Below are 18,402 nucleotides of genomic sequence, written 5' to 3'. Positions count from 1 at the left end.
TATTCTTTTTTGGTGCTGCAACACTCTGCACCAAATACTAGAAAACTGTGATTAGCCCACTGAATTCCAGAAAGAGGCCTGCAAGTCCTCAGAGTTCAACAGCTAATGGTGGAATGTGTTACACCCAGAGAACAGGGGTGAATAAGTGTTTTCAACCTGTGTAATCCAGCATTACTTCAACTTTCTACGCATGCATAGAGTATGCTGCAATAAAATCTTCTGCAAATGTTAGACATAGTGTAAAATGCGGTTAAACACATGTATCATATAGGAGGTGGTTTAGGAGTTATTGTACCCTAAAGACATAATACAGATGGAAACCCACATATTTAAAGCTCTGTGTGGAATCCCTGTACTTATACTATAGAAATACATCTATATTAGTGTGTAAAAGACTGTCATAAGCTGAGACGGACAGCTTAAATAGCTACATAAACAAGTAGTGATCCCAGTGTTTGTTGCACTCTTCTAGATCATGCCTTCAGGTAAAGTGCTGAGACACTGTTTGCCTCCTTACAGGTTTCATTAGCATTTTTGCACCACATCTTCAAACCAATGCTAAAACCATACAAAAACGCCTCAGCAGAAACTTAAAACAAATGTCAAATGTTGATTTGATGTGTCCAGACAAACCTAGCCCTATATGAAAATGCATGCATCATCAAGTTTCCATTTGAGCAAAAATCTGTTATCTCAGTGGCGCATAAAAACAAAAAAATCTTTATTTCATGTGGTACATGTTATGAAAAGCTATTTATGTGTTAAAAATGTCTGGTAGACAGAATTTAATGCATGATTCGTGATACATATTTGATTGACAACTCTTACTGATATTACACATTTTTACAGAACATCTGCTAAAATTTGACAAAAAAAATAGAAGTTTGAGAAATGTGGTTGTCTCACTTTTGTGCAAGTCAATGAATATATTTCACATGCAACATTAGTTTGTACGATTTCTGTGGGTGAGTTTTACAGTGTGAACAGCAATGATCAGGCTTCCAGCAGCAATCAAAACACTTCAGCCCTGAAAGACAAACTGAACTTTTGGAAATCACCTCCAGAGTTTAGGTAGCGCTTGCCACTTCGGACTAAAGGGTACTTGTCAGCGAGCCTCTTATCTGGCCATATCACTCCCTCTGCAGCAAACAGCACTTTGTGATTGGCTTGTTGGAACTTCTTGAGAATCTCCTCTGGTCCCCCAGCGAAGATAAGGTCATAACTTAGGGGGGAGGAAAGAAGATAAAACATAACAGATCGTTAGCCTTTTATTTATCCTGGAGGAGCAGTTTTGTCTTCAACATATTTCACTCAGTTTGACACATAGCATAGGCTTTCATTTGCCCTGGACTAATAGGAATCTGAATGTAAGCAAAGCACAGCCTTTGTGTTTGGCAAGACTGAATTTTCTGAGAGCCTGTGCAGTGCCATGGTTCCAAATGGGGTTTATTTTTCCAGACATTAACACACACAAAACAACATAATCATCTGATCTTAAAGTATCACTAATTTAATTTATTTGGTGCTTTTGTTAGTTTGGCGAGGGTGCAGTTGGTCTTTAGAGCTAAATCATGATAATTTCACAAGAGACATTGACTCTTTAGCTTCTTCAATTAATGGGAGCTTTTATTCTGCTCGTGTGACAGCACGGGTTTGAAAGCTTGAGAGCATATGCAGCTTGTATGTGGATCTAAAAATAGTGCAGTATATGGCCCATTTATAGAAGATGGCAGGAAAAGTAAAGGTTGAGCCACGAGAGGAAGCCTGACATAGGCGAGGAAGTTGAAAAGTTTTGCTGGCATCTGGCAGACACATGTTCATATAAAGATCCCTTGCGACTTGTTAAATCATAAATCGCGTACTTATCCCGTTAACATAGGCCTGCTCTCCATAAAACCATTCAAGATTGTGTCTGAGAATTACACGGAAATAAATTCAAGACAAATCCAGCTTGGGAATCTCAGATTTCCATTTATAACTATTTTATTGTATTGCTTTTCAGGCTGTCTGTAATGTATTGTAGTGTAGTGTAATGGAACTAAAAAGACCAAATAATATCATATGATTGAGAAGGATATGTTAAACAATTTTAACACTGAATTAAGTGTTTGATGAGTTAGCCAGCAGCAAGGGGAGCAGCAATGCAAAACATGGAGCTCTATTTATCATGGCAGAGGGGCAGTGCGTTATCTGCCTAAACGAATTTCATGCCACGATTTTTATATGATAAATAATTGTATAACCATGTATCATTTTCCTTCCACTTCCCAAACATAAAAGATGTTGTGCTTTTCTATCTCTGACAGTACCGATGCAACGTTAAAGTTTGAGGTTGTAACTATACAAAATGTAAAAAAGTTATAGGGAATTAATAATTTTGCAAGGCATAGTAATGCAAAAGACATTCAGTAATAGGTTTTAGTCTGAAATTATGCTGCTTGACAAGTGTTTGTAGTCTTTTCTATTCATTTCAGAAACTGTGCATGTTCTGAAGCGCATTTCTTTACAATGAAAAACTGCTAAATTAATTCATACTTAACTTTATAGGTGACTGAATCGTAAAACAAGACGTAAGGCCGAATCAGTACCTGCCCACACACTCCTGGTGGGCCAGGAGGATTTCAAATATAAAACACACTGAATTACTTGTAATCCTCTGACATTTCCAAGTGGTTTATTACCACAACTGCTTCTTTTAAAAGAGAGAAAATTACTCTCTAACAACCTGCTTCAAGGTGCTATGAACTGCAATTATGACTAAAATTATACATTTAAGACGTCAATGTAAATATTATTTCTTGCTCCATTTAAAGATAAAGACTTGTGCAAAATATTTATTTTTAATCACCTCACTTTACCCACGGAAGTACTTTCCATCAGTCTTAAAAGTTTACAGTTCAGCTACCTGTACTTGAGAATTGTTCTCCTCACGTATAATAATGCCTGTTTCTGAATGTTTGATTGGTGTTTTTGCTTCAACAAAAACCCCTTTCACTAAGAAGTTCTGGCTTTCAAATCTGTTATTACAGCACATGGTGGTTAGCATTTGCACCATGCTGCAAAAAGTGCTTTGGCTCCCTTTTTTGGTTGGAAGTTAAATGTAGATCAAATGAAAGGTAAATGAAACTAACGTTTGTAAAGTAACAAAACAAACTCAAAGCCAAGTATGTCATATGTTGCAATAAAATGGCTGATGCAAAATATAGATACTTTTACATTAGTTTTGGCTCATAACATACCTATCCACAAACAAAACGACAAGATCTTCCTGAGCAGCCAGACTCTCCATGGCCTCCTTCAGTAGTCTGACTTTTTGCCCTCCACCAATAGAACGACCAACATCACCGCCTTTCCACATCTCTCCCATTCCCAAGACCTGATGCAGACAAAAGACAGACAAAATGTCCAAACTGTGAACTGGCTGAACACATAAAAGTTTGGCTGTGAAAATGTCCATTTACATCTACATCTAAGCAACCATAAGTCTCCTAATTGGAAAACCTCTGAAGGAGTCGGCCCCATGTTTCTAAGTCATAAGAGCTGGAAGGAACATTTCACTAATTCCTATTTATAAATGCTACCAAAAAACAAAAATATCCATGTACATTTTTTAATGGGGAGATTTATTTCATGTGGTTTTTTTTTGCTGATGAAAAGTGGATATAAAAAGTCTACCCACACCTCTTGAATTACCATGTTTCTGTGATGTTAAAAAAAATTAGACCTTGCAGAACAACACGTCTAATTCAACTGAAAAAAAAAAAACTCTAAGAGCAAAAATATGAATATGTAGATTACACCCCCAATCTACATTTTGATTAAATTCCAATATTATTGTATGCACTTCTGTCATCAGAAGCAGAACTAAATCTGAGAGATGATCTGTGAAAGAATCCCCTGGAGAGGGCTAGGGACGAGAGATGTGATCAGAATCTGACAGATTTGGAGAATCTTTATATAACAGTGGACAAATAGTGCTGAGTTAATAAATGAAACACCTACGGAAGAAGACTGAATAATGATTCTGGGTGAAAATGTGGAGAAGTATAAGTCTAAGATATGTAAAACAAAGCAACTAGGTTTTTGCACCATTTCAACCTCCACAATTTTAACTATTTTACCTCAAACATCTGTCTTTTAGTTAATGTTTGAAATCGGGAGTTATTTACAAAAAAAGATGATGACAATTAACATGAAAAATGAAGACAGGAGGTAGAATTTCATAACCTTCTGTAAAATTTATACTGGTTATGGACCAAAGTCTTAAGTAACTTGATAGAGAAATATTAAAAGTAGCTTTTCAACATAATAACTTTTAAATGAATATTAATCATACTTTTCATTAAGCTCACACTTATGTGTCTTTTTATTTATATGTTTGATGAAATTCTAATTTTAAGTGTTAAACAATTATCATTTAATCACAATTAAGGGTGAAGTGAGTTATAGAAAAAATTAAGATTTCAAAAAATAATGTAATTTACTGAAAATGACAACAAAATTAAGACACCAATATACTTATCTTCTCTGGTTCTGTAACCTGATTACTGAAGATTTGACTTCTGTACTTTTACAGTAGTTTTAGAATCAAATTACTGTAAAAGTACTGCATATAGGGGCGCATGAGGTTAGCAGTGCATGCATGTCCCCACCAGCCTCCAAGCTAAGAACAAACAAAATGGTTTCTTTTAACCACAAAAGTCAATTATGGAGCTACATCATGGAGTTTCCCTTTGGGATGGAAGTTTTTCGCAGCTTGCTGCACATCTTTGTTTCCTTTAACAGGCTCAATTGATTCTGGCAACTGTGTGTGGAAAGCATTTTCCTGCTGAGTGTGTGTTAGTTCTGTATAATTACAAACAATACGAATGTTTGGGCATGGATTTAGTAAATGAAATACTCTTACCTTCACAGTGTAGTTGAAATAACTGGCGGTCTGCATAAAGCGCTGGAAGCCATCTGTTTCCTTAGTTGCCACAGTTAAGACCACCAGCTTTTCTGAAATGGACACAACTTTGGTTAAAATTCATCAAATTTTTTGGGTGCTAAATTATAGGGATGAAGGGATATGTCCCTACACAGGGAAACTACAACATATAAAGTTGTAAAAAAAAAAAAAAAAATGGCTGGAGTTAAAACATATCCGCAAACATTTATTTTCCTAAGCTTAAATATAAGTATTGAGATTCCCTCTGCTATCCTGTGAAGCATGTCCCTTGCAAACCTCAAACCTATGTCAACATACTTTTGACCATTTGGTGTAGCAGTCTGAACCTATTCCTTGATTTAGGAATGACTGTTGTAATTTTAATTTCATTTAAAAACAGTGGCATATTTTCAAACAGACTCAATTATCTATTTCCTCTTGGGATAGAGAGGTTCCCAGAAACCTCAGGGACATTCCCAGTTGCCTCGAGTGCTGAAGTTTGAGGTTTAAGGAAGGGTTAACCAAACACACATTTTCACCAGTAGTCTAATGTAACACTAGAAAGAGGAAGAGTTTTTTTTGAATAACCTCCAAACCTTGAATCATATAGGCTCTGTTTGTTTGAGGAGACAAGGTGAGAAAATTTTCAACATCTCTACATCTTGTTCGTCAGATGTTATTACTACACGGAGGGAGAAAACTAATTTGCTATTGGCAGACAGTAGAAGTCTGCTAAACATTAGCTAATCTTCAGAGAGGGCAAAACTTATTGGCCCAGTAAAACAGTTTTATAAGACTACTTGAAAATGAAAAGCAAATCTGACCTTTATTTAATAGACAGCATATTACATCAACCACTTGTAAATCATTTATGAGTCAATGGGACATTAAACTGGTTATGAAACAAGTCTGAAGGAGAATTCCCCTGTCTTTTAAAAGGCTTTAACAGGTCTAATTGAAATTACATTTTGAGCCTCATCATAGCTAAAGAGCAAGTACAACCCTCATCTCACTGCCTTAACCCAACAAACTATAATAATGCATTTTACACTGATGAGGCATTACAATATGACCACCTGGCTGATAGTGTGCTGGTTCTCTTCTGATGCCACACCCGTGTTAACCCTTCAAGGAATGGACTTTTCTAGAACCCTGAATGTATGATGCATTATATGGCACCATGAAGTTAGTGGCAGAATTTTTTTGCAAGTTGTGAGGTTGAACCTCTTTAGATTGGACTTTATTATCCTGCATAGTCCATAGATGTTTGGTGTAATTGAGACCTAGTGAGTTTTGGAGGCCGAGTAAACACCTCAAACTTGTTGCTGTGATCATTTGCGTTCAGGATGAGAACATTATCCTGATTTTTATAAGTCCATGGCCCAATTCTAATAGTCATGTGTTCACAGCTGGTACTTCCAGCAGTTGAAAGGGGTCAGCATAGACACCCTGACTGGTTTGAAGATGTGTAGCACAAAACATATCAAAATGTGATTTGCCAGGGTTTAAAAACCTTTTCTATCAGAATCTGTTCAACTTCTTCCAAATTAGAGCTAAACTACACCAGCAGTTGGATCAGAAGACATAGTTCAAACTTCATTGCCCACTTGCAACAAAAGAGCCTTGTCCTCGGTTTCTTTCTTCAACCACTTCCAATAGGTACTGTAGGTAACACTGCAAAACAGGAAGAACTTCACTTATAGAGATTCTGTAATCCAGTCCATCCCGATACGAAAAGTGTAAAGATTTGTGGAACTCTAAAATCTTTACACTTGAATATTTTCTTCCTCCTTCAAACACATTAACTTTAAGAACAAACTGTTCACTTGCAGCATGATATAGCCCCCTCCTTAGCAGACAGTGTAATGAAGAGATAATCTGTTATTCACTTCACCTGTCTTTAGTTACAATGTTATGCCTGATCACCTTGTGCCTAATGTATGGTTAGGCACAAGATGATAATTGTTACTTTCTGTCCTAGTATTACAATACATTATCCTAAAAAAGGCAGTTCAGAAGACCATTGGTTTTACCACCCGGAATAAAATGTAACCTATTGTGAGCAACATGCATTCCCTGTTCCAATTCTAAGCGTGAAGAAAGTCTTGAGCAAAGCACTGCCAAGGAGGTTATGTCCCTTAGGAAACACATTTTCCTACATCTGTGTAAAACAGCAGGAGCTGTAACATTTAAATCTACACCCCCTAACAGTTAAATCTGCACCCCTGGTCAAATGTTTCTAATGTATGCTAAAGGGAATAAAATCAACTAACACATCACTTTTATTTAAAGAATAACTATTAAGGTTCAGCCTTCCTTTATGTTGCTACTGCACTGTGTAGTCACATGCTCACTGTTAAATCCTTGAGCAATTCCTTATTGATGATAATACTTTTTTTGACTTATTAGTGCTTACTGTCTATCACAGTACTTGCTTCTGTTGCTACATTTACTTCTTAGAAGGTGATCACGGATTCTCAATTACGTTAAGATCTAAAAAGTGTCCTGGAAGTAGTTTAAATCTCAGGACATTGTGATCAATGTTTCTTTAACGCCTACAGTTTCAATTTACATAAAAATAAAAAAAGATAATTGTCAAATGTTTCTGGACTTTTTAAATAAGTTACTCTCGGTGGACATTATTTAACTCTGGTCAAGGAGTTATTTCTTAGAATTATGAGTAAAACGACTACCTTGGATAAGCATCAAACCCACACATGGACAATAGCAGAATGTGTTGCTGTTGGCTCAACACTTAGTAGAGTTAACGTTATCCTCTCCAAAAATATAATTTTCAAAATATCCCACATTGCAACAAAAGTCATTCAGTCACTCATTGATGTTTTTCTTGGACATAAGTCTTTTTTTTTCTTTTTTCTTTGCCGCATGTCTTGTCTCAAGGCCAAGTCTGAGAAAAAAAAAATAATCTGTGAAAATATTTTTCATGTTGAAGCAACAAAGCTACATTTTCATCTGATTATTTTGAACAAATAGTTTGAATTTTAAACATTCACAAAGAGCCAAACAATGAGAGGTTCTCCTTCAGCAAAGACACTGGAAACTAAAAACAGATTACAGTGACATGCTGTTTATGAGTATTTCATAAACTATATTTATGAAATACTCATCATGTCACCAAGACATTTCCCAGTAGCAAAGAAGAGAAAGAAAAAAAAGCACAGATAACATCACTAGCAACCCCTTTGACATTTCCCTGAACTTATAGAATCACACCCTTTAGTCTTCCATAAACATAAAGGCCAAATGAATGCATTCAAGCATGCAAGCTCCCATGAAAGTACACTCTGGACATCCTGAAGCACACTGTCTCCGATTTAAAAGAGACGAGGAAAAGCGTAGGGTTCTGGCCTTGCATGAACTACTCAGACAGTTTGCCTGTGGTTTCTCCATACACAACTGGTGGAAAAAATGTGTCATCTACTGCAAATAATATCGGAAAATCTTTGTTGTATATCATGATGACTGTGTGTAAAGAGACCACAGCATAGTAAGCAAATACATTTTTACTCCTATTGTATCAAATTAAATCTAAATTCTGCTTGTAAAAGAAAAGTCTCACATCTCATACAACTGTAACAGCTAACTACATACAATCAGTAAAAGCTCACTTTTCCAGACCATCGGCATCTGTATTGTTGAAGAAGATTTTAGGTTATAATAAATTCTGGAAAATCTCTGGCTCTATCTTCTTCTCACAGATCCCAGGTTCTTCCGGCGGGCCGGAGTGAAACCACACAGAAAACAACAATGAGTGTAGACGTCACAGAATTTCAGAGTTTAATCCAATAGAAGACAACGTATGAAATTACAACAGAAACTGCAGAACAACAGAGACATACATTCATTTACCTGAGACAAATGGAAAAGAAGAAGAAAGAAAGAAAAGCAAAGACGTCTTTGGAGAATTGCAAGAGCAAATCTAATTTGTTACTGTTGTGTAGAAAGTTTTATAGTAAAGGCGTATTCTTGTCTTTTAATTTATTCAAATAAGGCGTATCTTTGCTCATCCAACCAGGAGCTGTCTCTGACCCTTTTTTAAAGTTAGAAACTCCCTGCAATTTGTTTCCAAGATCAAAGGCCATTTGTCCCCTTTGTTTAAACAAAGTGGAAGCAGAGACTCTCCTCTACTGGCCTGGACTCCTGCTGTTTTACGGCTTTTCACAGATCAGTGTAAAAGCTGGAACTTCTCCTGATTGTTTTCCCACACAGACAAAGGACAGTTCAAAAAGATCTTAGCAAACAATCTGCTGTAACTACAGATAAAATAAAGATCAATAGGGTAGAATAAGTTATTTATCTGAAAACTATAATTAGTCTATTTCAATCAACTAGCATATTCTAAATTTATTTTCTTAACAGTATTCAAAACAACACTTGAAAGAGTTGACAAGTAGGAAATTTCTGTTTTCTATAACAGTATACGTTAAATCAAGTCAAACACAGCATGACTTTCTATGGGTAACTTGACAAAACAATACATAAAATCTCCTTCAGAGACAGTAAGTTCTACTACGGCTCTGATCATTGTTTGAGAGGTCAGGCTTTTGTCCTACAGCTATCTGCTTGAAAAGACGAGTTTTCTTTCACTTTTTTAATCAAAAAAGTGTCAAACAACCATGTTCTAGAAAATTCTACATAATAAAATTGGTAAACAATAGACTAGTTTTAACTGTCATTTTAGTAACCAATGTCAGAAAAATATTACACTGTTTAAATGTGGTTTCTACAATACTTGACTTCACACTAATCACTAACAGACTTCTCTCCAAATCTGGACACAATGTAAAAAAAACTGACTCTCTAAACATCAGCTGAATGTACAGTTCTAAGGTGACGTGGCACACAATACAGTATATTCACTAAAGCCAAAGTGCAGCTTCTTGTCTGGCACAATGAGTGGAACATTGCCTACTACTATAGGCATGCATAGACAAGTTTTTAAGTGTATTCATCAATACCAATACAAAAAAAACAACAAACTTAACAGCTTGTGACTCTCCAGATACTGGAGGTCTTATGACTATTTCAGCTTAAGGTTATTGTTTCTCTTTATTCATCTTGGAGAAACAATCTTGACTTTCTTATATGTCTTGGCCAAATTTAGCTTAAAATTAAAATTCAAGCTTTGATCAAGTCAACCAAACGTTTTTAACCATATAGGCATCCTCATGTAGACATATTTTTATTCCTAATTTCAATTTCTTGCTGTTAAACGGAACGCCATCTTTGTTCCTGCCTTATGTCATCAAACACCCTTTCTGCGCCAAGTTATCTTAATGTACACCTTGTACCCCTCCTCCCAAAAATATAATAATGTAAGTATTTCTAGTATTTCTTCAGTGGTTAGTGAATAAGAAAGACATGACTTACCTTAAGACACTACCCTCACAACTGTGTTCACTCCAGATTAAGTATCAATATGTAATAAACTAGGAATGAAATAATGTTCTTTTGAATCACAAACACCCAAAAATGCCGGATGTCTCAAATTGTTCTCTTGGGGACTCTAGCTCCTCTTTTGATGACAGTGTTTTCCACACCAGTTTTTGACTCCTACTCAAGTATTTGAATAACTGTATGTAGAGACACACTGTAATGCTTCATTGTTTTTGCTTAGACACAGACAAAGAAAGTTTAGCAAATCAAATTATGTTACATTTTTCAACTGGAATCTCATCTTCTGCAAATTGTTCAGTCCTTTGAAGTGTTTTTTTTTTCTTTTTTGTCATAGACTGACAAATGTTAAAGCACAGTTGAGATCCAGATGTAATCAGCAAACAAGGGAGCTTTTTGTGAAGCTGGTATTTTAGAGGATGAGTGTCCAGTCAGAATAAACAGCATTCTCTCCTGACAGTGCTGTTTGAACAGCCCAGGAGGAGAGGAACGTAGAGCAAACGGAGCTACTGAATTTCTTCACCAAGAAAGGCAAAGACTCTCTAAGCAGTTTTTCCTTTGCACAATTTTTGTGGCCCACGTTTGGTTGCGATGTTTGGCTAAACTTTCACACTTCTGTGAGGAGAAGTCCTGATTTACTCGCTAGAGAATAGCTTAGGTATATGTTTCTTTTCAAAGGGGAAACCATCGAGGGAGAGCATCCCAAAAGAATATCAAAATTTATTTGTTGAGGCTTCTGAGCGCAAACTGCTGCTCTATTTTGGGCATTCAAACAAAAGAAGGTTTTTACTCCAAGAGTCACTAAAACTCTCAGTTCAGGGGAAATACAAGAAATTTTAGGAACTTTGATACCATTCCTGTGATGAATGTAAGTCAGATCATCAGTGCCCTCTCTGTGTTTGCATTTCTTCAAAACACAAATCAGAAAATGGGAAATTTTCTGATTTCACAATCACAAGATTGTGCCATCTCTTGAGATAGATAATTCATCAGTAATTATTTATGTTTTTTAGCTAAAAGAGGAACAAAAGAATAAGCATATTTATGTGGAATATTAAGAGAACTTTGCAAGACTAACATAAAACTCAAAGAAGTCAGATTAAGGTATTTGGAAGTGAGTTTAGCACATTGCAGTAATTTAGTCAAATAAGAAAAAAAAGGGAAAAACATAAAGACATCCTATTTATAATGTTCTTTTAATGGTGCCCTAATGCACAATATTTTCATGACATTTTAGGCACACTCTGAACCCACAGAAAAAAAAAATATATATTTTCAATTACATGTGTGAAACCACAGGCACTTTAGTCTTAGGATGTGGCATGCCTCTCTAAAATATTTAGCCAAAAACAATTTTTGTCACGTCAGAGAAAATATTGCATCAAGAATAGCTCGGAAACCTACAAAAGCAGCTTTGATGTTTGCTTCAGGTGGCATGCCAGCAGTTATGATGGCCATTTTCTTTAGACCATTAAGTTTCCTATTACTGAGATAATCCTCACTGATAAATTAGCATTGCACATTATGAGGCAGATTTACCAAACGACACAATTTAGTAACTGTTAACAAGTCATAAATAAAGTATGTGGGAGTGTTAATTTCAGTGGGAGAGGGCCTGAAACTGCACCTGATATACTCCAATTTCATTTTATTTTTGAAATAAGCAACCATTATGGTTGCCATGCTGACTATCCTAGGCATTCATGGCAGGCTCTGTTGTGATGAACCAGCTGTAGGGTAGCAGAGAGAAGCAAGAAGGGTGTGAGCAGCACAAAGACCTTATCTGTCGCTTATGTGTCACAGCGATAGTTTTAACACATATGTAAATAAATACTACATACTGCAGCTTTAAGAAATTTAGATGCAGTTTTGGTTTGGTTCAATTTTTGTTTTTTGTTCTATTTCAAATGACACACACAGACCTGATTACTGCCTAAGCTGTAGAATTAAAAAAAATCCCTTTAAACAACTCCCTGACAGCAATAGAGATATTGAAAAGTAGCACACCATAACCCAATGTAAAAAGAAAAAGGAAAACCTTGAGAACAGATCAGAATCAAAGCCACTGACGTCTATCAGTCTGAGAGTAAAACTAAATATTTTAAAGATTGGCAACTCTGGTAGGCCACACTGTGAGCTATTCTTATCTACAAATGGAGAAAACATGGAACAAGGACAAACCTTTCAAAAAGTGGCCAATGAAAATGACATAGCAGTGTACCTACAAGTCATCCAGGAGGTCATAAAAGAACCCCAAACTAAATTCAATCTAAAGATTTATTGACTTCTCTTGGCTCAGTTAAATATAGCAGTAATTATTTGAAAATAGGAAATAGAACAGCAAAAATAGCATCAATGATAAAATCCTGAAAAAAACAACTGATGACCAAAAATAACACAAATGCCTGTCTGTCTTACTATGCCCACAATGATCGTGACGGACACCAAAACCTTTGAGAAAATACTCTGCAGACTGTTGAACAAAAGACTAACTTTTTGGAAGGTGCAGTCAATGAGACTACATCTAACTTAAAATTAATATAGCATTTAAGAAAATGAGCATTACACATGTAGTCAAATATGGTTGCAGCTGTTTCATGATTTGGACATGAATTCCTTCCTCAAAGGCTTTTGGGTTATACAGCAGGTGAAAAATACATTGCACTCCAAAATACAAACCTCTAAATAGCTTAACAAACAAAATGAAGGTTTTGTTGCCAAGCCGCAGGCTGACCCTCAACATGCGATTAATTCTTGACTAAGATGTAACAATTCTGCAAAAACTATTGGCATTGCCACTTTTGTAAGCTATGCGTTATGGTTGATGGCAGATGTTGCCACCAAGGCTGAAACAACCAGTGGTTAGGTTTAGGACGCAATTACTGTTTCACATAGGCCTTCGATTACTCTCAGGATTTCTTCACTTTTCTAGAAACTCACTATGGCATGACATCTTTCGACTACAGGCAACTGAACTATTACTAATAAAACCTTCAAAGAGCATAAATCCTAATAATCGTGAATATTTATTTAAGGTATCAGCAGTCTAAAGTAAATGTTTGCAATTCCAACAAGAATTGGCATGTCTCACAATAACATAGCCCTAATTTAAGCTTGATACTGAGACTGAGACTAGCTAAAACATTTCAGTTTGTCAGGCTAACCGAACTGCATTGCAAAAAAACAAGATGGCATAACTGGCATTATATTCTATTATATCGAATATTTACTATTTTATTGGCATTGATTGGATTGAATGAAATGTAAATGAGTGAAAAAACAGTCAATGCCCAGCAATAACCTAAAGACTTCTTCAGGAAAAAATACAGATCTTTCCTCAAGAAAACAGCAACAACAAAAAATCCATAAAAGTCTGTCTTTGAAGTACATTTGAAGATGTTATGTGTAACTCAGTAGTTTTTACAGTGCTTTACCTCAGACACTCTAAGTTAAAAACAAACAGCTCAACACATGTTTGGCTGAAAGAAGGCATGGACCCAACCTTGTGGTGATACAGTGACAATGTCTTACGGGATGATTATAGACCATGCCTGCCAGCAGGGTTTGTTAGTTTGTTAGACTGGCATTATAGGCAATAGAGAGTGGTGTTTCACAGAATGGCATGGACAACCTTAGGTGGAGTTTCCTTTGCTTTTCTATAAAGTTCTCCTTGCTGTCACGTCAGAGATGTCTGGGTAAGGTATAATCTAGAGACGCTTTTACGGTGTAGAAGAGAGGCACTTTACTAGATAATGAATGATGGCGTTTACCAAGCCTCACCTAAGTATTCCTTAAGTGTTTCAAAATAAATGTTACCATTTGGGTCTCTTGGGCTAGCTCGACATCTACCTCTTTTTTTTGTTTTTAATTATATTTTTGTTTGTATTAACTGTGATTGTATTGCATAACACTTGAACAAGTTGTGTATTTTTAAGTGCTTTTTTTATTCTTCAAGTATCTTATAAGTTTTTAAACTTTGTCTTCTATTTTGTTTTCTTGAGTACTTTTCTGATGGGATGTAGAATATACTGGCACTAATGTCGATATTAGTCATATTTTAAAATATCCATATTGGTCCAATACATAAAACCGGGTTGATATTAACAATCAATGTTTATTTCCATCTTGCTTCCACTAGTTTCTGTTGGAGGGTTGTCATGTGGTATGCGTTTGGTCATGTGACAGTGGCAGTGACGTGCTCATGTTTTATTACGTTCCACTCTGTAAAGCTATTTTTATGTACAGTAAATCTACCAATTTCTCCATTCCATTATGGAATGGAGAAAGTGACTTTTTGATTACGTTTTTTTTCTTTTTGCACAAAAAATTAAAACAGATCATAATTTAAATTTTTACACTCATGAGCTAGGATATTACTCCTTCAAAAACATCCAGATTACACACATTCGATAAGAAATAATCAGCTCATGAGTATTTTGTATGCATAATGAGGAAGGGTGTTAAGAAATGGGAATAGTCTGTTGATATGCAAAAAACAAATTAAAAGGTCAGAACAAATCAAGGACTCAGAAAACACATGACCAAACTATCAAATTTAAGATGCATCTCTCTAAATACCCTAAAAAAATACTAAAACATTTGCTCTGATTCTAAAATACAAAGTATTCTAGTATCAGAGCAAGGCACAAAACTTTGCAGAGTTTCTAACTTTCACCAAGACCTACATCTTAAATTCACTACTTTGTTAGAATTGCTGTTCAAACAGTCAAACATAAGTGAAAGGGTCCTTTCAGGTGGCTGGACAGCGGCTGTCTGCATGGCCCAATTTTTGTAACTTTCCAAAACTGACCACACCAACAGCAATGTCCACTGTTCCCAGTGACTGGCCAGATGCAAGCTAGTGAGAAATGGAGAGCTCTGCATTCCTGCTTCTTCCACTGCTCCCTTTCACTGTTGAATCACTGTCTGTATCTGAGCTCTGGCCGCGGAAGGGTGCTCTCAGGAAATAGATGGGGAAAGCTGTGAGAATGTAGTGAGGTTTAGATTCTCACAATGAAAACTCACACCTTTCCTGTGAAATAAGCCTATTCCTTTTTTTTTTTTTTTTCATTTCTGACTCAACTATTGCTGCAGGAAGCTTGTCCAATATGATTAGTTTCACATTAGGTTCCACTCACAAAACATTTCCTAAAAATGGTAAATCTTAATCAGTTCAAGATTAGTTTTTGTCAGTTGTGTGTGGAAGCTACAGTGAAGTGTTTATCTTACAGTTAGGATCCTATAGAGTCCTGTAAACCAAGAAATTTGTTCTCTTTCATAAACTTTAAAAAAAATTCCAAGTGTAAACCAAACATGTGTTGAAAGTGCCCTGGGGATTTAAACCACAGTCTCCTGGGTGTCCTGCAAGTGAGTTCACAAAGGTCATTTCCTCAGCCCACTGTACTGCACAGTGCCAGTCCAAGGCATAAGAGAAATGAGCAGCAACAAGCAGACCAGCTAAGGGGGATGGGGTACTAGTGCTTGACTTTTCACAGAAATTACCCTTGTGCACTGATACAACCAGCAGGCTAAGCCAATGTAATTTTCATTTTAATAACTGCTGTCTTTTAAGAAAGTGTAAATATTTAATCTCCATTAATGCTGCTTTGAATGCAAAGAATATGATCACTTTAGGTTTCAGTCATTTTAAATAGCTAAAAACTGCAGAAATGGTGCAACCATCTGACAACACGTTAGACTTCAAAGGCTTCCAGCACTTCTTTTATTTACTCAATATTGTCCTAGTTCACATAGACGGTTTCTTATCTATGTGTATCAAAGATAAGGAACTACTCCTGATATATATTCACACAAACTCATCTAAAAAATAATACAAACTAGCCCCTAATTTAGTTGTAAGCTCAGTAGTAAAACATTTATTTAGAGATTATAAACATAGCACAACACAGCACTCAGACTCAAACAATTTAAAAGAAATATCAGTGGTGGCTTGAGGTTGATCCAGGCACCTTATCAAATTCTGGTCAGGGTTCTACACAATCTGAGACCAGAAGTGGAAACACAGATTTTGGTACATTGTTTTACATTTAAACTTAGATTGCTCAATAAAAAGCAAACTCATTATTCTAAAACAGACTAAAAGTATGATAAAAGTTATTGTTTTTGTTTCTAGTGGTGCGTTTCTTCCAGTGATTTTTTTACAGGCCTATATAGCAATTACTCTTCAGATTTCCAGACTAAACAAACATTTAAACATCCACATATTTTACAAGACCTCTGTGTGAATGTCTGTCTGGATTTGAGGGTAATTTGGTACAATCCGCCAGAAGCAATTTGCCAACATGGAAGGGATATCTAGGTCAATAAAAGTTAGACATAGTGGTTCAACAGCCTATACGTTCAGGGAGGAAATGATTTTCTCAGTAGCCCATAAACAAACTTACAAGCACATCTCTGTTTCTCAATTACAATTTAAAGGAGTTATAAACGTTTTTTTTTTTTTTTTTTTTTTTTTTTCTACGGTTTGGTAGCCTATATCATGTCTACTATCTACCCTCGCTGCGGTATTTACAGAAAAACTTCAAAGACTCTCCTCACCAATTAGCGCTTCTGGCACTAAAACTTTTACTGCCTCTCGTATGTAACATAAAAGCTGCGCCAAATAACATAAAACAAGACAAGACTGCGAGAAACCGCACAATCAATTTCACGCTGTACACATATGTTTGCTCCAAACACGATGACATTCCCACACGTGAATGCACCCTGCACATTCATATAGGCTGCAGTGACATCATTTTCGTGGTATAAATCTTAGGCATAAGCCCATTAGTTCCCTTCACATAGTTAGCGGTATTCACACATTAGCTTACTTTAAAATTAGAATAGGCGCAAAAAAAAAAAAAAGATGATGTCTTACCATTAGGAATAGGCGCAGGAGCTTGAGGCGCATTACTTGAGAAGACAGAACTTCCAAACTTCATGTAGAGTGATAACATCAAACAGAACCTGAAGGGATCCATGGCTGTCGCCGGGCTTGTTACCGGTCAGTGTGACCGACTGAGCTCCTAATTCCCTGCCCGTCAAAACCAGCCCCGGAGGGGTCTAACTCTAAGCTCTCGCGAGGTTAGAATAATTGAACAAGTATAATAGGGCGTTTTCTGGACGAGCAGACCTGCAGCCACTGGAGACAAGTTTCTTCAGCTGCGGAGGGGGGTTGTATATAAGGAGCACAATTCAGAGAAATTAGAGCCCAGCAGGCGGGGTTCACTAATTGCCGCGGCAGCCACTTGCGTTTCCGTAGCAGAGGGTAAGAGGAGGGAGGAGAAAGGGAGGATAACGGTCCTCCTCATGGACACAGGGACGTCCTGCGTGAAAGTGCGACTAAACACAGCTGTGTTTGTGCCCCACACCCACTGGCTGTGTCTCCACTATGGTTTCCTCCCCTCTGAGCGTCAAGCTGACCATTTTTAGCTGTACACTCAAGCTCATTAAGAGAAACTCATGGAAATCACACCCACAGCACAGAAAAACTTAACAATTGTGGCACCCCCATTTTAAAACCTAGCTTTCAATAGGGCAAGAAAAAAATATATTTCCAATAGCAGTTTTATTTTTTTTTTATTGACTCAAAAAACATTTTAGAGGTTTATTGAAAAATATATCTCCTGCAAATAGTGTGCTCTGTGATAAAAAACCTGTTGAACATTTGCTTACTACCACACATTTAAATTATTTTATTCTTTCGGTTTGTTTTGGAGGTGGGAGGTGTCATGGACCAGCACGACATAATGCAGGATTACGAAGAGGTAAGAAAGTCATGGTTGTCTAATTGTATCCACTCCTTTTTTACAGGAGTGAAACCCATGTCACAACAGTGGTGTTTGTAGTTGAAGAACTGAGCTTGTCAAGATTCCATCAACCAGTCTTGACAGATGTTTATTTAGTAGTTGGTACCTTTTCTGGTATATACATCAACCTCTATGGTATAAACCAATTGTCCCTCCTTACTTTGGGAAATGGGTGAATGAAGCAAAAACACAGGCCCTGAATGTGGCTTCCATTTACTGTCAGACTTAATCTGTGTCCCAGCTGAACCT

The 18,402-nt window shown here is 36.5% G+C and overlaps 1 protein-coding gene across 2 annotated transcripts in view; it reads right to left on the bottom strand.

The window, feature by feature from the left end:
• Positions 1 to 17,651, bottom strand: part of plod2 (procollagen-lysine, 2-oxoglutarate 5-dioxygenase 2) — a 35,869-nt gene extending 18,218 nt beyond the window's left edge. Inside the window, exons 1-4 of one of the 2 annotated variants that reach the window (XM_015037000.1) lie at positions 17,223 to 17,651; positions 4,907 to 4,998; positions 3,240 to 3,376; positions 1,059 to 1,222 (exon numbers count right to left, since the gene is read on the bottom strand). In XM_015037000.1, the coding sequence (XP_014892486.1) occupies positions 1,059 to 1,222; positions 3,240 to 3,376; positions 4,907 to 4,998; positions 17,223 to 17,325 (496 nt within the window). In that variant the 5' untranslated portion in view covers positions 17,326 to 17,651. The remainder of the gene's footprint in view (positions 1 to 1,058; positions 1,223 to 3,239; positions 3,377 to 4,906; positions 4,999 to 17,222) is intronic. The other variant, XM_015037001.1, reaches the window with a different exon arrangement.
• Positions 17,652 to 18,402: the final 751 nt, after the last annotated feature.

The sequence above is a fragment of the Poecilia latipinna genome, unplaced genomic scaffold (genome assembly GCF_001443285.1).
Source record: "Poecilia latipinna isolate Pla-1442-1.1 unplaced genomic scaffold, P_latipinna-1.0 Scaffold387, whole genome shotgun sequence".
NCBI lineage: Eukaryota > Metazoa > Chordata > Actinopteri > Cyprinodontiformes > Poeciliidae > Poecilia > Poecilia latipinna.
Note: the sequence above shows the minus strand (reverse complement) of the source record. Positions and strands in the feature narration are given on the sequence as shown.